The sequence below is a fragment of the Nerophis ophidion genome, linkage group LG16 (assembly GCF_033978795.1).
Source record: "Nerophis ophidion isolate RoL-2023_Sa linkage group LG16, RoL_Noph_v1.0, whole genome shotgun sequence".
Classification (NCBI taxonomy): Eukaryota; Metazoa; Chordata; class Actinopteri; order Syngnathiformes; family Syngnathidae; genus Nerophis; species Nerophis ophidion.
Window position 1 is genome coordinate 10,714,199 of NC_084626.1, and position 21,391 is coordinate 10,735,589.

The window sequence follows — 21,391 nt, forward strand, 5'->3', positions numbered from 1 at the left end:
TTTTTCTTTGTCTCTGTTGGTCAGGGCATGGTCAGGTAAGGATTTATACCCAAAATCTAATCATTTGTTTAAAAAAATTTCTGAAAGTTTTATCAAAACCCACCTACACTAACTTTTTGAGATAAGTTAACCAACTGACAAACCCTTGCAAATACAGTTTTGACTTTATGCTCTAATTTGAATTATATTACTTCCTGGAGCAAAAGGTTCTGAAATGTAACTGTAAAAGAGAGACTGTGTTACAGTTACATGTGTTTCTATTAGCCCAACAGATTTTAGGCGGAGAATGTTTACAACGCCCTATGAGGTGCAAGGCTCTGCGAGATACAGGCCCATGTGTGCCCCCGCACCACCTCGTTGTTGTTGTGATGCAATGTGGAGTCAGCACTTATGTAACGGAGCTTCGCTTTTCCACAAAAGACTTGCGTGACCGCGCTCTGAATCCAAACAATCAGAGACTTGAGTAAAGCGGCTGTTTACAGGTATCACATTTCACTCTGCGGTTGTCTTGCGTGTGTTTGTGTGCGAGGGACAACAACAACAACAACAACAATAACAATACTGAAAACAAACAAGATCCCTTTGTACCTTCATAGATGGTGATGATGTGTGGGTGGCACAGGGAGGACATGATCTCAATTTCCCTGCGAATGTGTACCAAGTCTTGTTCATCCTTGATCTTCTCCTTTCTGATGGACTTTATTGCAACCTTTGAAAACACAAACATGTGATATCAATACACTTACTTAAAAAAAGACCTCAAGTCATACAATTGCTAGACTAAGTGGAAATTAACGTTTAATGGTCTGTTTACAACCAATCTGTTGTTGGATGTTGATATAAACAGCTTCTAATTTTTGAGACTATTGTTTAAAGCATTTTGGAATGTGTATGTGACAATTTTTGTCGTGAGGTCGGAGGTCACTGGTGCAGGCCGCAAATTTTAACTTTTTAAAGTCAAGGCAAGTGTTTCTTTAAAGGAGAGCTCAGGAGAGCAAGTTAGAAGGGCAACAAGGCAAACATTTTCTTTCGAGGCAGGGTAATGTATGTGTGTGTGTGTGTATATGTATATATACATATACACACACATCTATATATATATATATACACACACACACACACACACACACACACACACACACACACACACACACACACACACACACACACGAAGGTCCTGAGTAGTCCTGAGTTCAATCCCGGGCTCGTGATCTTTCTGTGTGGAGTTTGCATGTTCTCCCCGTGACTGCGTGGGTTCCCTCCGGGTACTCCAGCTTCCTCCCACCTCCAAAGACATGCACCTGGGGATAGGTTGATGGCAACACTAAATTGGCCCTAGTGTGTGAATGTGAGTGTGAATGTTTTCTGTTTATCTGTGTTGGCCCTGTGATGAGGTAGCGACTTGTCCAGGGTGTACCCCGCCTTCTGCCCAAAGGCAGCTGAGATAGGCTCCAGCACCCCCGCGACCCCAAAAAGGGACGAGCGGTAGAAAATGGATGGATATATACAATTTTGAAAGATGGCCCCTGATGGCCATAAGACATAACGGCACTTTTTGTCCATATAGATAAAAATAGTGTTCATGTATAAGATCTAGGGCTGCGCATGTGCATGTGCCTGACTTTCTGTTGCCTAAATTTTTTTAACAAATGACGTTTTTTTGGTAATTAAAAAATTAGATGGTATTATTAACCGTCTGGAACTTTATCACAAATTATCAATATACCGTTTATTGTTACATCCTTAGTCCATTAACAAGTAAAATGTCAAGGGCGATCACAGCATGTTTTTGCCGCAGATGGTGGACAATTTTTAGGGCATTACGGCATTTGTGAGGCTCAACCTGGTTAAAATGCTAACGCTAAATCTGTTTGTGTTGTTGCCACACACTGACATTTAAGATTTATATATTGTTATTGGTCGGAAGAGTGAAACTGCCTTCCGGAAAGAGCTACCAGCAGTGAGAGGCTACATGGATGATTTCACCACCATACTTCAGACAGCAGCATGTACAACAAGACTGCTGAAGAGGATAGGCAAGCTTGTGGGCTGGGCAAGAATGAAGATAAACCCCCCCAAATCACGTAGTCTGTCTATCAGGAAAGGAGTCAGAAGTGAAAACACCATCTTTGTCGCAGGCGGTGAGAACATCCCATTGCTGGGAGATCAAGTTCTTCGTAGCCTGGGTCGCACCTACACAGCAAAGCTTTCTGACAGGCAGATGGGGGAGACTGTGAGGAAGCAGCTGACAGATGGCCGGGCCAAGATCAACCAAAGCCAACTCCCTGGGAAGTACAAGGTATGGTTTTACCAGTTCATTCCGTACCAAAGGGTGATGTGGCCACTGAAGATGAGCGAAATCCCCTCCTCAGGGATAAGCAAGATGGACGGGCTGGCAAACTCGTTCATCAGAAAGTGGCTGGGACTACCAAGGTGCCTCTTAATGGTAGAAATTTTGGTAGAAACTCGCTTCAACTACCACTGCGATCCAATAGCCTGGGATACAAGCAAGAGAAGGCTCGCCTGGTGCTGGAGCTAAAGGAATCCACTGACCAGCTGGTGAGAGCAGCGGGCACCCAGATAAGAACAGGAAGAAAGTGGAAAGCCCAAGAAGAGGTCGACACGGCAATCTGCAGGCAGAGGCACCGTGAAGTGGTCGGCAGAGTTCAGGAAGGCCGAGCAGGCCTTGGGAGTGGCAAGGCTCCCTTGTTCTGGTCAAAGGCTTCCAAAAAAGACCGAAGAGCCATGGTGGTGGCAGTAGTGGTAAGAACTGAGCAGGAATGCCTAAACATCAAAGCGGTGTCCCAGGGCCAGCAAGGTCATTGGACATCGTGGGAAGGTCTCACAGACAGGTCTATGTCCTGGTCTGACCTGTGGAAGATCCCCCAAGCCAGGCTCAGCTTCCTGATCAGAGCAACGTACGACACCTTGCCTTTTAGCCGAAACCTCCACCAATGGATTGGTGCCGAGGAGACCTGTCCCTTCTGCAATACCATCAATGCAAGCCTCCAGCACATTCTGTCAGGCAGCATGACAGCGTTGTCGCAAGGCCACTATAGATAGCGACACGACCAAGTCTTGAGGAAGCTGGCAGAGGTGTCAGAGACCTGCAGAAAGGAGGCGAATAGCAGACCTTCCGCTCCAGCCAGACATCCAATCCAGTTCGCGATGGCTGGAGAGGGTGCCAAACCCCCCGCCAGAGATCTACAGCGAGACTCCTCTCACCAGGAGATGAGTGGAGCATGAGGGTCGACCTGGGGAAGCAGCTCCAGTTCCCCAGGGAGATTGTCGAAACATCGCTACGGCCAGACCTGTTCTTCTGGTCAGAGGCTTGCAAGACGGTTCTTCTGGTCGGGCTCACTGTCCCATGGGAGGGAGGGTTGGAGGCTGCTTAGGAGCAGAAGCTAGCCAAGTACTCTGACCTGGCAGCAGAGTGCAGGGAGGCTGGCTGGAAAGCCGTCATCTGCCCTGTGAAAGTGGGGTGTAGGGGCTTCGTTGGTGCCTCAACTGGCTGTCTTCTCCGAGACATTGAATGCACAGGAGCGGGGCATCGGAAAGCCATGAAAGGGCTGGCGGAGGAGGCGGACAAAGGCAGCTTCTGGCTGTGGCTAAGGAGGAAGAATAAGAGCTGGGGTGCAAACACCTGCCATCGCTCCGCCACCATGAGACGTTCTGGGGTTAAAGGAGCGAAACGTTAATGAATGGTGGTCCCCAGCCGATGACCCGTTTATGCCCACAGCACACCTGTCAAAAAGCACTGGACGAGGTGCGTCAGGCAGCAATGCCCAGTAGGAATTCCATCACCTGTATCTTGATAATTTGCCTGACCCTCATGAATTTCTCATTTACTGAGGAAACGACTTTCTGACCGTTGGACACTGTAGACCAGGGGTGCCCATTACGTCGATCGCGAGCTACCAGTCGATCGCGGAGGGTGTGTCAGTCGATCACAAGCCAGGCATTAAAAAAATAAACATAAAAATGAGCAATCATCAATCTTCACCAAGACTTCACTTTCGTCAGTTGTTTGACATTCTTGGCACCAGAGGATCTTGTGAGATGATGTTGGCGGCTGCGAGCTCATTATTAAGAAAAGAATCACTGACAGGACGGAGAGAAACACTTTTTATTTCAACAAACTCTTGGGCCGTACCTGCTGTCAAAACTCTAAAGACCGACTGCACAGTTCCTGTCTTCACCATAAAAGATCTGCTTCATCCTGCCTGTGCCAACAAAATAAGAGTCTCAGAAAGCTAGCATGCACTAGCTAGCAAGCTACGGAGTTTGATTTCAATGTATTTCTCCCCCGCCCTCAGTGACTGCTCCCTTTCCTCGCTCGCCCACACATTCACTGACGTCACTCACCTGTTGTCAACACATTAAAGGGCCACACACACATATGCTACTCTCATAACAAAGTGTTTAAAAACGATTTTGCAAGTTGGACAAATGAGATGCCAAATCCAACCACTTTTATGTGGTATTGGACAGAAAGGAGGACTTTTTTTCTCCTCCATTTGAAAATGCGGACATTATCAGCACCACTGTCTGATTCCAATCAATGCAAGTCATCAGAATCAAATACACCAACTTATATTCTTGTCTTCATGAAAGAAAGGAATCTATATGTGTTAAACATGCTTGTATTATCATTAAACAACATTAACTTGTTAACAAAAATGTCTCTTTCATAAAAAAATTAATGTAAATTAAAAATATGAATGAGGTAGATCTTCTCCACTTGGTCAATTGAAAAGTAGCTCGCCTGCAGAAAAAGTGTGAGGACCCCTGCTGTAGACAAAGGTCAAGCTGACTTTATATGTAGTATTTGAAAGACTGTTTTTAAATTATATTGTTGTGTATATTTTTGCTTTGTATTTTATTCATTTACACTTGTCACTAATTAAAGTTAAAGTACTAATGATTGTCACACTAGTCCATACGTCATCAGCCTGATTTGTATAAACTACTTGAACTGTGAAATGCTGTGGAAACACAAACCACACACACTTCTACAGGAACCCTTAGTTCCATGGAATTCAAGTCCCTGAACTTTTGGTGGAAAGGGGCCTATTGTCCGACATTAAAATACCTAAAATAAGCACCAAATGAGTAGTGTTCTTTCAGGCCTTTTAAATAACAGGGCTTGTGCATCCATGTGTTGGAGCCGGGATGCCTGGCATTCCTCGCCGCGTCATCCGCTCAGCCTCAAGGTTAGGAAGCGTCATGAGGCACCAGGTGGCGTTGGGGTGTCCTTCTCATGTGCAGACCCTCCAGGCTTGCAGATGGCACACAAGCGAACAAAGTGGAGACTTGTCATATCAGTTTCCCCCCAACGAGCCTACCGTGAATCACCCGTCTGGTCTGAATGCGGCATGCGTCAGACCTCCTTTTCCTGACTTCTGCAAATTCGGGTTTCCTGCCTTTGTTTGCATTGCTGTCAGACCCGTGATGACTTCACACCCATGTGAGGTTATCAGTGTGTGTGAGCCCTTTGTCACCGGCAGTTTTTTCTACGCACTTGGCACACACAGCCTAAAAATCTTTAGGCTCCAACACAAACACACTCCAGACTGCGATTCTGCGCTGCCACCCACACGGTAGAAAAAACAACCAATGCGTGCAGTCCTCGACCTCATAAGGAGGTTTACTTTTTTGTAGCCATTATTTGTTATGAAAATTGCACATGCGTGGGATGGTCTACATTTTCTTAATTGCATGAAAATTATAAATTAGCAGGTTTACTCCAACAATATGGACAGGACAAAAAAATTGCAGGTTTTATTAAAATATTTTATTATTCATTGTAGATATTACATTAAAAAAGTGAATCCAAGTTGAAATTTTGATTTCAAGAACATTCTTTTTTTTTCCCAATTGAAAAACTGTCATACCAAAGACTATAAAAATGGGACTCATTCCTTTCCTGCTTGGCACTCAGCATCAAGGGTTGGAATTGGGGGTTAAATCACCAAAAATGATTCCTGTGCCTGGCCATTGCTACTGCTGCTCACTGTTCCCCTCATCTCCCAGGGGGTGAGGGTGATAGGTCAAATGCAAAGGATAATCTAACCACACCTAGTGTGTGTGTGTATGAGTGTGTGTGTGTGTGTGTGTGTGTGTGTGTGTGTGTGTGTGTGTGTGTGCGTGTGTGTGTGTGTGTGTGTGTGTGTGTGTGTGTGTGTGTGTGTGTGTGTGTGAAAATCATTTGTACTTTAACTTTAAATGTTATGTGACAAATGTAGCCCAGGTTGTCTGCAAACAAGGAAACCTTTACAGAATAACTTGACAGCGCCCCTGCTTGTTACAGCCAAATGGTGCACTCCATTTTGCTTCACTTGCATCAAAATGCGAGTAACGATCAATCTCCACGCAATGGACAGAAGTCTATATGATCCCATGTACCACTATTGTGTTGTTATTTTATGCATCCATTTTGTCTTTTTTCAGCTTTCATACTAATGTTTATCTCAGATAAAGTGTGCGTCTCCAGGAAGCGCAATTGTGTATTTTATCCACTTTTTATCTTAACGCAGTAACTCTGCACTTGTCCAACGTAACTGTCACGCGTTCGGCGCTCTTGTTGCGCGGAGTTTCCACTTCGTGGATGCACACACTACCAGTCAGCAGGATTGCAGGTAAGAATATGTTTTAATATAATAAAACAAAAGAACACTGGTGCAAAAAAGGAGAAAAACAAAGCGCGTGCCAATGCACGGAAAGCTAATGCTAAAAACGTAGCAGGAAACAGAAAACATTAAACGACGTGCCACACGCACGTGAAGCTAAGGCGGAACTTAGCACAAAATAATCGAGGGCAGAAGGATACAAAACGTGACGTGTTGCGAAAAGCAAGTAATGGACCGAGGACGAACTGAGGAATCAGGTGGGCTTAAATACACAAATAATAATCAACAACAGGTGTGACAGGAGCCCGTGAGGAGGAGCACAAAACGTTGCCATGGTGACTAAACAAACGGGGAAGTGCTCAAACACAAGGAATCGGCAGAGTCCAGAACTAAACATGAACAAAGACATATAAGCGGCAAAACAATAAACGATCCGCATACCGGATCGTGACACTACCCCTCCCCCGAGGGGCAGATCCCAGATGCCCCAAAAATCCCGAAGTACAAACCCCCCCCACAACTAGACAGTCCAAAAGAGAAGGGAGGGCGGAGGGAGGACCTGGTGGAGGGCTGACAAGTCCTGCATCCTTGACTCCACCAAGGACACCACAGGCAGCGGCGGCGGGTGGGACGCCGCCACCACAAAAGTCTAGGCGGGCGGGCCCGCAGAGGCCACATCCGTGGCTGACGAGGGCCAGGGCGCGTCCTGCGGGGAGGACGCCCTGGGAAGGGCCACCACCGTGGCCGGCGTGGGTGTGGAAGCACCCGCTGAGGAGGACGCCCGGGGTACGGCCACACCCCTGGAGGTGGAAGCGCCCTGCAAGGAGGACGACCTGGGCACGGCCAAACCCACATCCGATGCGGAGGGAGATGCGCCCGGCGCAGTTCCGGACCTGATGCTCGGCGTGGACCCGGGCGCCGACATCGACGTCGACTCGGGCGTCGTATTGGACGTTGACTTGGACATCGTCTTGGACTCGGGCGTCGTTTTGGAGGCCGATTTGGACGTCGACTTGGACTTGGACGTCGGCTTGGAGGCCGGCTTGGACGTCGGCTTGGAGGTCGGCTCGGAGGCCGGCTTGGAGGTCGGCTCGGAGGCCGGCTTGGACTCTGACTCGGACTCGGAGGCCGGCTTGGACTCTGACTCTGACTCGGAGGCCGGCTTGGACTCTGACTCGGACTCGGAGGCCGGCTTGGACTCTGACTCGGACTCGGAGGCCGGCTTGGACTCTGACTCGGACTCGGAGGCCGGCTTGGACTCTGACTCGGACTCGGAGGCCGGCTTGGACTCTGACTCGGACTCGGACTCGGAGGCCGGCTTGGACTCTGACTCGGACTCGGACTCGGAGGCCGGCTTGGACTCTGACTCGGACTCGGACTCGGAGGCCGGCTTGGACTCTGACTCGGACTCGGAGGCCGGCTTGGACTCTGACTCGGACTCGGAGGCCGGCTTGGACTCTGACTCGGACTCGGAGGCCGGCTTGGACTCTGACTCGGACTCGGAGGCCGGCTTGGACTCTGACTCGGACTCGGAGGCCGGCTTGGACTCTGACTCGGACTCGGAGGCCGGCTTGGACTCTGACTCGGACTCGGAGGCCGGCTTGGACTCTGACTCGGACTCGGAGGCCGGCTTGGACTCTGACTCGGACTCGGAGGCCGGCTTGGACTCTGACTCGGACTCGGAGGCCGGCTTGGACTCTGACTCGGACTCGGAGGCCGGCTTGGACTCTGACTCGGACTCGGACTCGGAGGCCGGCTTGGACTCTGACTCGGACTCGGACTCGGAGGCCGGCTTGGACTCTGACTCGGACTCGGACTCGGAGGCCGGCTTGGACTCTGACTCGGACTCGGACTCGGAGGCCGGCTTGGACTCTGACTCGGACTCGGACTCGGAGGCCGGCTTGGACTCTGACTCGGACTCGGACTCGGAGGCCGGCTTGGACTCTGACTCTGACTCGGACTCGGAGGCCGGCTTGGACTCTGACTCTGACTCGGACTCGGAGGCCGGCTTGGACTCTGACTCTGACTCGGACTCGGAGGCCGGCTTGGACTCTGACTCTGACTCGGACTCGGAGGCCGGCTTGGACTCTGACTCTGACTCGGACTCGGAGGCCGGCTTGGACTCTGACTCTGACTCGGACTCGGAGGCCGGCTTGGACTCTGACTCTGACTCGGACTCGGAGGCCGGCTTGGACTCTGACTCGGACTCGGAGGCCGGCTTGGACTCTGACTCGGACTCGGAGGCCGGCTTGGACTCTGACTCGGACTCGGAGGCCGGCTTGGACTCTGACTCGGACTCGGAGGCCGGCTTGGACTCTGACTCGGACTCGGAGGCCGGCTTGGACTCTGACTCGGACTCGGAGGCCGGCTTGGACTCTGACTCGGACTCGGAGGCCGGCTTGGACTCTGACTCGGACTCGGAGGCCGGCTTGGACTCTGACTCGGACTCGGAGGCCGGCTTGGACTCTGACTCGGACTCGGAGGCCGGCTTGGACTCTGACTCGGACTCGGAGGCCGGCTTGGACTCGGACTCGGACTCGGAGGCCGGCTTGGACTCGGACTCGGACTCGGAGGCCGGCTTGGACTCGGACTCGGACTCGGAGGCCGGCTTGGACTCGGACTCGGACTCGGAGGCCGGCTTGGACTCGGACTCGGACTCGGAGGCCGGCTTGGACTCGGACTCGGACTCGGAGGCCGGCTTGGACTCGGACTCGGACTCGGAGGCCGGCTTGGACTCGGACTCGGACTCGGAGGCCGGCTTGGACTCGGACTCGGACTCGGACTCGGAGGCCGGCTTGGACTCGGACTCGGACTCGGACTCGGAGGCCGGCTTGGACTCGGACTCGGACTCGGACTCGGAGGCCGGCTTGGACTCGGACTCGGACTCAGACTCGGAGGCCGGCTTGGACTCGGACTCGGACTCGGACTCGGAGGCCGGCTTGGACTCGGACTCGGACTCGGACTCGGAGGCCGGCTTGGACTCGGACTCGGACTCGGAGGCCGGCTTGGACTCTGACTCGGAGGCCGGCTTGGACTCTGACTCGCAGGCCGGCTTGGACTCTGACTCGGAGGCCGGCTTGGACTCTGACTCGGAGGCCGGCTTGGACTCTGACTCGGAGGCCGGCTTGGACTCTGACTAGGAGGCCGGCTTGGACTCTGACTCGGAGGCCGGCTTGCACCTGGACTTGGACTCGGAGGCCGGCTTGCACCTGGACTTGGACTCGGAGGCCGGCTTGCACCTGGACTTGGACTCGGAGGCCGGCTTGCACCTGGACTTGGACTCGGAGGCCGGCTTGCACCTGGACTTGGACTCGGAGGCCGGCTTGCACCTGGACTTGGACTCGGAGGCCGGCTTGCACCTGGACTTGGACTCGGAGGCCGGCTTGCACCTGGACTTGGACTCGGAGGCCGGCTTGCACCTGGACTTGGACTCGGAGGCCGGCTTGCACCTGGACTTGGACTCGGAGGCCGGCTTGCACCTGGACTTGGACTCGGAGGCCGGCTTGCACCTGGACTTGGACTCGGAGGCCGGCTTGCACCTGGACTTGGACTCGGAGGCCGGCTTGCACCTGGACTTGGACTCGGAGGCCGGCTTGCACCTGGACTTGGACTCGGAGGCCGGCTTGCACCTGGACTTGGACTCGGAGGCCGGCTTGCACCTGGACTTGGACTCGGAGGCCGGCTTGCACCTGGACCTTGAGGTCGAGCCCGGCGTGGTGCTGGCGTGGGAGGTTGGCGTGGTGCCGGTACTGGGATTAGCCTTAGCCGTGGACTTGGCGTTGGAGGTTGACGTGGTGCTGGCACTGGGGCAGGTGGCTTGTCTGTTGACGCGGGCGGAGCCAGCGGCAAGGCAGGCAGCAACCTCAATGGAAGGAGGTCCGCCTGTGCCACTGACACGCCATCAGCCTTGCCCCCCTCCTCAGGAAGCAGATTCCAGATGCCAGATGGAGTTGGTGGGGGGGGGTTTTGTGCGAGCTTGGAGGCAGTCGAGGGCATGGGAGGGTGGGCGCTTGGAAGCCTGGGAGCTGGCCTTGTGCGTGTGCGCCGCACGCGTCCCTCAGGCAGATTTACAGCAGGTGCCGGGGAAGAAAAGCCACATGGAAAGCACCTGGCAGTCGCTGCTGAGGGGAAAGCCCTGCACTCCTTTTGTGCACGCCCCTGCGCGGCGCCTGGCCGCCGCTGGAGTCCTCTCCTCCTGGGTGGTGTGACGTCACCGCGCGGCGTACAGCGCGCTGAGGGGAATGTCGGGGTGGCTTGAGACTGGGAGCGAAAGCGTTCCTCCGCGTCCGCTATCCTCGCCATAAATAGCTCCCAGGCCACCACTGCTTCGGCCGGGAGATCCTCTTCCGGCAGCTCAATGTCGTCCTCGCTCTCCCATGGACAAGAGTCTGCTCGGAGCTCCCAGAAGATCTCCGATTTTTCCTCATCGGAGAGGAACACCTGTTCTTGCTGGGGCTGGAGGAGTGCGAAGTGGCTTTTAGCTCGGTCCATTCTGTCACGCGTTCGGCGCACTTGTTGCGCGGAGTTTCCACTTCGTGGATGCACACACTACCAGTCAGCAGGATTGCAGGTAAGAATATGTTTTAATATAATAAAACAAAAGAACACTGGTGCAAAAAAGGAGAAAAACAAAGCGCGTGCCAATGCACGGAAAGCTAATGCTAAAAACGTAGCAGGAAACAGAAAACATTAAACGACGTGCCACACGCACGTGAAGCTAAGGCGGAACTTAGCACAAAATAATCGAGGGCAGAAGGATACAAAACGTGACGTGTAGCGAAAAACAAGTAATGGACCGAGGACGAACTGAGGAATCAGGTGGGCTTAAATACACAAATAATAATCAACAACAGGTGTGACAGGAGCCCGTGAGGAGGAGCACAAAACGTTGCCATGGTGACTAAACAAACGGGGAAGTGCTCAAACACAAGGAATCGGCAGAGTCCAGAACTAAACATGAACAAAGACATATAAGCGGCAAAACAATAAACGATCCGCATACCGGATCGTGACAGTAACAGATGCCAAATATCACATGCAACACTGGTTCTCAAATGGGGGTACGCGTACCCCTGGGGGTACTTGAAAGTATGCCAAGGGGTACTTGAGATTTTTTAAAAATATTCCAAAAATAGCAACAATTCAAAAATCCTTTATAAATATATTTATTGAATGAGATTTCAACAAAATATGAATTTAAGTTCATAAACTGTGAAAAGAAATGCAACAATGCAATTTTCAGTGTTGACAGATAGATTTTTTTGTGGACATGTTCCATAAATATTGATGTTAAAGATTTATTTTTTTGAGAAGAAATTTTATGTGTGCTAACCTGCTAAAATTACACTAACATCATGCTAGGTTGGCCTATTGACTGAAGAAAAACAAACTGGTCAAACTTACAGTTACTAGTCTGTAGCTAACTGATACTTGGCAGATTTTAAAATGTGTAACAAAGCCTGATTTTGTACAATGCTGTCCTCTGAACGAGCATGTTCAGTGGAAGGCTTAGACTCCCAAAATGCAACACGGAACGACACAGGAAGTCCTTCATATCGACAGCCATCAGACTGTATCATGCATATGTTCCTTTTTGACTGTGCTATAATGTACAATAAAGTGTATTCATATTATTCACATGTGAATAATGCTGTATAATAGACTATTTATATTATTCACATGTGAATAATGCTGTATAATAGACTGTATTTATATTATTCACATGTGAATAAGGCTGTATAATAGACAGTATTCATATTATTCACATGTGAATAATGCTATATAGACTGTATTTATATTATTCACATGTGAATAATGCTGTATAATAGACTGTATTTATATTATCCACATGTGAATAATGCTGTATAGACTGTACTTATATTATTCACATGTGAATAATGCTGTATAATAGACTGTATTTATATTATTCACATGTGAATAAGGCTGTATAATAGACAGTATTCATATTATTCACATGTGAATAATGCTATATAGACTGTATTTATATTATTCACATGTGAATAATGCTGTATAATAGACTGTATTCATATTATTCACATGTGAATAATGCTATATAGACTGTACATATATTATTCACATGTGAATAATGCTGTATAATAGACTGTATTTATATTATTCACATGTGAATAATGCTGTATAATACACTGTATTTATATTATTCACATGTAAAAAATGCCTATGTGTTTATTGTGAGTGAACTGTGGAGCTGAATTTCCCCCAGGGATCAATAAAGTACTTTCTATTCTATTCTACAGTCGGAGATGATGAACTTTTCCTAAAGGTTAGGTTCTTATAAACAGGTTCCTGGCACACACTACAGCTTTATTAAAAAGTCACTTCTGTATGTAATAGAAGACCTTTCACAGAAACTCCTGAACTGGTCTCTACATTTTTTGTTGAATTTACATAAAAACACTCTTTTCGTGTTTTATTTTTTATAAATAAATGTATTGATTATAAAACACATATGTCCTTCTCCGAAACACTTTGTAGGATCCTTACATACTATAAAAAACAACATCTTAAACTACACTTTTAATTGATTGTTTTTCCGACCACCAAAGAGCAAAGCAAAAATGCAATGTCACACAATATGGCAAGTGGTTACCTAGAATATGGTGCCAATCCAAATTAGGATTGGTGGTGCTTGACAGAGGCCATTCGCGTTCCTTAGTTGTTCTCAAATTGGGCACCGGTCCTAAACAATGTGTGGTTTAGGTCAAAATTGCTAGCATGCATGCGAGTGGAGACTGCCGTTGTGCCTGTGTCAAATTACGCCTTTGTGTCACGCTGACGTCAATTGTATTGTCAGGTAAATGGAAAACAAAACAGTGGAATGTTGTGTTTACAAGTCGGCTGAAGGCTTTTTAGCTCACAGGCCTTATCACTATTATGACAGTGGGCTCAGGAAGACGTCTAAAGAAGGGCTTTTCAGACACCAAGTCATATTCTGCAACGCATCAGGTTTGTGCAGTCTGTGTGTAAGTATTTGTAGTTGTGGGTGTGTTTGTGTACATGACTCAACATACTCAGACATGACAAACGCAGGTGGAAAGCAGGGGAAAGTACACATTCTTCTTCATCCTGACATGTACTACAATACAGAAACTTCTAAAAAAAAATAAAATTAACAAGATATCCGTTGTGGGAAGATCGATACATTGATAGTGTCGATACCAAGGGTAATTACCGCTATTAACTCGATGTCCACTCCAAGGTTTTCTCATTGTATCCCATTGGGTTGAGTTTTTTCTTGCCCTGATGTGGGATCTGAGCCGAGGATGTCGTTGTGGCTTGTGCGGCCCTTTGAGACACTTGTGATATAGGCCTCTATAAATAAACTTTGATTGATTGATTAGATTTATATTTTTTAGCCCAGTCTCTTCTGTTTTTTGAATGTGCGGTAATCAATCACCATTTTACAATAAATCCAATTTTAAACAGTAATACTAACTGTTGGAAATTTTGCCGCGGTTTACCTTTATAACGGCAATCGTTACATCCCTAGTTACAACGTTAATGTACTTATATGTTTGTCGTATTGTTTACAAACTCAGGGAATATGGTTGAGGACACATGAGGGCTGTAAGGCAAAAAAGGCTAATAATTTATTTCGTACTTTTCTTTAGTTCTTTGGCACTAAATTTAAAGGGGCAGTTTGCAACTTGCTCACAGTTACATTTTTGAAAGAAAAATATAAAACAAGATCACTATTGGCTAGTCTATGTTACTATTGATTGGTGTTTACGGCTGTCACCCACCCTGTCTCTTCAACACGAATATTATTCATTACATAATTATAAATTTGCACAATTGCCCACACCAAGATACTTGTAGGCAAAACAATATAAGTAAAAAGAAAGAGGTAGAAAACATTTTGCAATCCAGATTTAGCTACAGTAGGAGATAATGAAGAGTTTCAGTCTTAAAATGATAAATGGATTATAAGGATGTAATGGTTAACACTATAATGATAAAACGCGGTAAAATTTTAGACGGTTAGTAATACCGTTTCAAAATTTTAATTACCGAACAAACGTCATTCATTAATGCATTTTAGGCAACACTGCTTACTTCCTGAAAACTGAAGTGTCACAACCCGTTAGACAGCGACTACACGGACTGTGCTTTGAAAATATTCCCTCCTTGTAAACGAAGCCAATCACTTCGTTTAACTTAATTTCAATCGCTTCTACTTCTGTGGAGTCTCGTGAGCATTTAAGAGTGCAATGATGTTGGAGGAGAAAGATATTTGATCTTGCAGTTTCATTTTGAAGTGTTACCATGCAGCAGGCGATGTGCAGGCAATGTTGCTACAAGTTGTTTATAAAGTCTTTTGTTTGTGCACTGAGATGCTCACTCGTCCTTTATTTTAACTGCTAACATTGTCAATGTTCCAATAACATCAATACTAGCTAAAATGTTTTGTCATTTCATCAAAACTGAACGCAGGCTGAGTTCTTGGTGAGGCACAAAGATTGTGTATTAGATGTGGAAAGGTATCTCTCCTGTTTATTTTTGTTGCCCAAAGTGTTGCACTGAAGTACATGGTTGTTGGAGAAGAACAAAAGCTTGTTTATTAGGCTTTATCTTCATTATCCGAACTGTTTTGTGTTTTATAATGACATAAAAAAGTAAACACACATTTATTTTTACATTACTTGTTTTTTTCATAGCACAAAATAATTACTTTAATAACCAATCATGTGACACTGATACAGCATGTACATGTACACACATTAGTACATGTATATGTACTTACATAACTTAAAAAATACCTCTCTACGAAAGAGTAAAAATAGAGATAAAGGCATCACATAGTAAAAGAGATGACATGTTGATACTATTAATGAACAAAAAAAAATGTTTTGTCATTAAATATATAGATAATGTTTATCGAGAGCATCAGCTGAGATATGCTCCAGCACCCTGCACGACCCCGTAAAGCAGTAATCCCCAACCACCGGGCCGTGGCTCGATTGGTACCGGGCCACAGAAGAATTTTTTAATCATTTAAAAAAAAAATTATATATATATATATATATATATATATATATATATATTTTTTTTTGTATTTATTTTTTTATTAAATCAACAAAATACACTTACAATTAGTGCACCAACCCAAAAAACCTCCCTTTTTCATGACAAAAAAAATTATAAAATAAAAATTACCCCCGCTTTATTAGATATTACAAATTACATGTTGGAGTCGCAAACACCCCTCAACACTGTTTTACCAAACATACTGAATAGTCATGATTAATAATTGTGATTTCAATACTGATCAACATAATCTTAATTATTATCAAGCCCATAATCGTGCAGTCCTATATGTAAGACTAGACCCCATATATTAACACTATTTTTATCTACTGTATATGGACAAAAAGGTGCAGTTATGTCTTATGTCCATAAAGTGCCATCTGCAAAATGTTCACATTTATGTGTAATTATGTTATTTGTTTTCGGCCATATTTTTTTAGTTTATAATGCTTGTGTTGCTTTTATATGCACATTCAACTTTTTGCTTGTGGTACATTTATACATTTTACATTTTTTTATTTTATTTTTTACAAAACTTGGTTAAGAATATTACAGTATGAGTAGTTTTTGAAAGTTTTGAGCACATTTAAAATTACCGCATTAATAATGATAACCGGGATAATTTTGGTCACAATAAGAATTTTTCATACCATGATATCGCTAATGGTTTAATAAAAGCACGAATCTCTGCTTTTTTAATTCCCCAAAGTGCCTAGTAATATTTACTTTGGCATTGAAATAGCCTTTTCTCCTCTTAAAAGGGGCCTCACTCACCAACCTGCTTGAGGACAAGCTACTGAGGGAGTTTCAAGGTGGGAAAGCTTTGTGTACATTGGCAGATTTACGAGAAGCATTCACTCCTCCGCATGTTGTGATAGCAGCACATTCTTCACACCTTTACGCTCATTGGAGCACTTTGTGGAAAAAGCAGCTGCCAAAATAAAATCCACATTGGTAACCAACAGCCTAAACCAGTTGTGTGCCTTTTTAATGGGCCTCTGCACATTGTACAAATAAAATGCCATCAATCCCACGGGGTCACAGGGGTGGCTGCGGCCTATCCCCCGTTTTCATTATTATTAGATATAATGAGACCTCATCACAGGGCACACCCAAGTCTCATTATATCTAATTCGGCGACTTGTCCAGGGTGTAGACCGCCTTCCGCCCGAAGTAGCTGAGATAGGCTCCAGTAACCCCCGCGACCCTGAACGGGACAAGCGGTAGAAAATAGATGGATAAATGGATGGAGACTTGCGTGCATGATGGAGATAAAAAATAAAATGAAAAAAAGTGTTTATAGTCTAAATAGCCGGATAAACATTTAACATCCATGTTTGCAATATGCGACAAAAATCCATATTGTGATATACAGCCTCTTGCGATAACGGGATAGACGACAATATTATTCGGCATATAAATTCTATACAAGGCGTCTCATTTGACTGCTAACTTACGCAACAATGATAATGTTTTTGGACAGGTATGCTCAGAATAGTTGCTTTGTGTACTTACAGTATAATAATCTCTCTAGACCAGCGATCCCCAAACGTGGACACAATTTCTCATTCAATGTATTTTCCATATTTACATGACTATTTATATAGTAGATTGTCACTGAAGGCATCAAAACTATGAATGAACACATGTGGAGTTATGTACTGTACTTAACAAAAAAGGTGCAATAACTGAAAACATGTTTTATATTCTAGTTTCTTCAGAATAGCCACCCTTTGCTCCGATTACTGCTTTGCACACTCTTGCCATTCTCTACATGAGCTTCAAGCACACCTTTGAAGTGAAAACCATTTTAGGTGACTACCTCTTGAAGCTCATCAAGAGAATGCCAAGAGTGTGTAAAGCAGTAATGATGATGTCACGTCATCGATGGGACAATGCATTCTTAGACAATACGTCCTTGCTTGGCACTCAGCATCAAGGGTTGGAATTGGGGGTTAAATCACCAAAATGATTCCCGAGGGCAGCCACCACTGCTGCTCACTGCTCCCCTCACCGGATGGGTCAAATGCAGAGGTTAATTTCACCACAGCGAGTGTGTGTGACAATCAGTGGTACTTTAACTTTAATACGATTTGCCTGAGCGGCTAGGAGACTCCGAGAGTAACAAGCGGTAGAAAATGTATTAGAAAAGACAGATTTTAAAAAACAATAATTTAAAAAATATATTAAATTGTTTTTTCTTCTAACATGGGACTTCCCGAGGGCCGGATTTTGGATGCTGGCAGGCCGTATTCGGCCCGTGGGCCGTAGTTTGGGGACCACTGCTCTAGACTCTTATTTAGTCTACTTGTCATAGCTGGTTACTCACCTCTGTAACACCATAAAGCCACTTTGGTTAAAGTAAATAAAAAAGCATGTGCACAAACACAAAAACAGCCCCAAATATGCAACTACCAATTTGCAGTCATGTTAATGTGAGCTAGCCAAATAGCAAACATTAGCTAACAACCTCATTACGTTCTAAATGCCAGAATATGATGCTTACAACACATTGGAAAGACCTTTAACCAGTACTGTGGCTTTTTGTCTTCGGCTCTCTCTTGTTCATTGTTTAGCTATTCCTCGTCCTCCTACTTGTAAGACATGTTGTTTATTAGTCAGTATGGAAGGCCAGCGTGCATTGTGTTGATAGTTTGCTAAAGTTGTCTCTTCGACACCCATTTCCTTGGAACCTTTTTGATGTTTTTTTATCATGCATATCCTCCTTTTTTAATCTCAGCCGGTAAAAATTCCTGCATAGAAACAAGTCCTGCAAGTGTATGACGTCATGCTGTTTTTGGTAGCGGGAGTTTCCTCAAAGAACGTACACATTACATATGTCGTCTGAGGCTTCGGAGAAATAAATGCATTACACAAAAATCCAAATGTGAATGCGAATCAAACCTCACTGACGTGACCACCAACTATCTTCTTTAAAAATGTTTTAGTTTTGAACTAGATATGCTTAGACCTAGGGCTGGGTGATATATCAATCAATATACTCGATATATTGCAGGTTTGTCTCTGTGCGATATAGAATATGACTATATCATGATATTCGAGTATAGGTTCTCACGCAGTTGCTTTAAGCTGCTGGCATTACACTACAGGCTCTTCGCACTCTTTCTTGTGTCTCCTTCTCACAGACAGCAAGCGTACCTTCTTACACATGTCACATACTGTCACGTTATACGTCACATACTGTCACGTTATACATCACATACGTATACGCCCTCGTGGAGCAGCGAGGTAGCAGCATGGGTAACGTTAGCTGTGTTGCGAGTGGTAATACGAGAGAAAGAAGGTCCCAATCTGGTAATAAATGAAGGAAATATTAATTCCCCAAAAAATAGCAGGGGGTCCATCGTCTGGCGGGGGTTTGGCTTCTAGTGGGAAGATGACAAACAGACAACTGTAATTTGTCAGGTGTGGGCAAAATTGCTGCAACAAAAAGAAGCTTTACTGCTAATATATAGCATCATTTGAAAAGTCACCTGCTAGAGAATTAAGAGTGCTTACTCCGCCTGTCAACATCTCCATTCGGTGCCTCACCAGCAAAATGCCAGGGCAACCATTTCCACATCAACACCGTATGAAAAAAATAGTGAACAACATAAGGAGATAACGTCCGCAGTAATCTACCACATAGCAATTTGATTTCCTATTATGCAGCACATTTTCATTTGACAGTTAGAGGAGCCAGATGAGGTGGTTCAGGCATCTGGTCAGGATGCCACCCGAACGCCTCCCTAGGGAAGTGTTTAGGGCACATCCGACCGATAGGAGGCCACGGGGAAGACCCAGGACACGTTGGGAAAACTATGTCTCCCGGCTGGCCTGGGAACGCCTCAGGATTCCCCGGGAAGAGCTGGACGAAGTGGCTGGGGTTAGGAAAGTCTGGGCTTCCCTGCTTAGGCTGCTGCCCCCGCGACCCGGCCTCGGATAAGCTGAAGAAGATGGATGAATGGATGGCTGAAATATCTTGTGCGACATCATGCACTAAAGTGCACTTTATTTGTTTTAAAATGTAGTAGTGGCGTACTGTACAAAAAGTACACTTTAATTTTGTGTTGTTTTGATATGTCATCTTAGTGACATCATGCACAAAAGTGCACTAATAGCTTGATTTAAAATGTCTCTGGCAATCTTGCATTTTCTGTTTTGAAATGACACGAATGTTTGTACCACTGCCTAAAAATTGTTTAATAAATACAGTTTTGGTCATCCTCGCTCAAAATTAATGGGGAAATTGTCGTTTTCTCGGTCCGAATAGCTCTTTTTGTTGGAGGCTCCCATTAAAAACAATGTGAGGATGTGAGGAGCCCTTACCCTTGTGACGTCATGGTCTGCGACTTTCGGTAAAGGCAGGGCTTTTCTGTTAGTGACCAAAAGTTGCGAACTTTATCGTGGATGTTTTCTACTAAATCCTTTCCGCAAAAATAAGGCAATATCGGGAAATGATCAAGTATGACACATAGAATGGACCTGCTATCCCCGTTTAAATAAGAAAATCTCATTTCAGTAGGCGTTTGAGTTATTGTGCCGTGATTTTACCAGTCCGGCCCATTTGGGAGTAGATTTTTCTCCATGTGGCCCCCCATCTAAAATGAGTTTGACACCCCTGCCATGTCCTGTAAAAGGCAAAAAGTCGTCAGCCATTTTAGTTTTCGGATCCCATTTTTAGTTGCTTTTTGTTTGTGTGTAACTAATTTGGTAATTTTGTCTTCAGAATGTGTCAAAAAAGGCCCCCACGCCACACCTTGCACAACTTTGCAGTAAACAAACTCTGCTTCTTCCGACTTATTTTCGGTGCGGTTTACTGGAAAGGAAATAAAAAGGAGCACAGTGCTATTTTTATGAACACATCAGAATTAAGCATCACCTGAGTGCGACACTTTAAATGTTTAATTCTTACCAGTCTGCCGGACCTCTCCTTAGCTTTCTTCACTTTCCCGTACGTTCCCTTGCCGAGCGTCTCCATGAACTCGTAGCGGTGCTTCAGGTTGTGTTTGTGGTGGTGTCGCTTTACGGCTTGCTTCTTCACCTGCACCGTGCGCTCCGGAGCATCCGCTTCGGCTACAAGTGTCCCCATCGGCGGCCAGCGGTTTGACGAGAGTCGGCCAACGCCGGAGCCCTCCATCCTCCTGGCCGAACCTCACCTAGCTCCTAAACAAAAGGACAGCAGGTATTGCTGAACAACCGCGTTCCTTCCTGACTAACCGTGGGAGTCCGAACTCTAGCAGGAGCTTTTAGGACTCAAGCGTGGCAGCTGAGGGTGAAACTAAAAAGTCGGTCGGCGTGGAAGACACCTAACAGGTACACGCTGCGGGGGGCGGTGCTTATTCTCTCATGACGCTTTACAAAGGCCAGAGGCGGTCTTGGCCACGGAGGAGCGCTTGATTATCACACCGAGTCGTGCCCTAAAGTGCATGTTTGAGGTTGCCATAATACAGTACAAATCCAATACGGTACTTATTTATTTATAAATGTTTTATTTTTGTATTAAATCAACATAAAAAAAACATGATACACTTACAGTTAGTGCACCAACCCAAACACCCTCCTCCTCATTCTCACTCATTCCCACTCATTCACACAAAAGGGTATAGTTTCCTTCTTTAATTAAAGGCCTACTGAAATGAGATTTTCTTATTTAAAAGGGGATAGCAGGTCCATTCTATGTGTCATACTTGATC

The 21,391-nt window shown here is 46.0% G+C and overlaps 1 protein-coding gene across 1 annotated transcript in view; it reads right to left on the reverse strand.

Annotated features, from left to right (window-relative positions):
* LOC133534899 (NUAK family SNF1-like kinase 2) overlaps nucleotides 1–21,021 on the reverse strand; it is a 31,001-nt gene extending 9,980 nt beyond the window's left edge. Inside the window, exons 1-2 of the mRNA XM_061874213.1 lie at nucleotides 20,611–21,021; nucleotides 589–709 (exon numbers count right to left, since the gene is read on the reverse strand). Coding sequence (XP_061730197.1) covers nucleotides 589–709; nucleotides 20,611–20,835 — 346 coding nt within the window. The 5' untranslated portion in view covers nucleotides 20,836–21,021. The remainder of the gene's footprint in view (nucleotides 1–588; nucleotides 710–20,610) is intronic.
* Nucleotides 21,022–21,391: the final 370 nt, after the last annotated feature.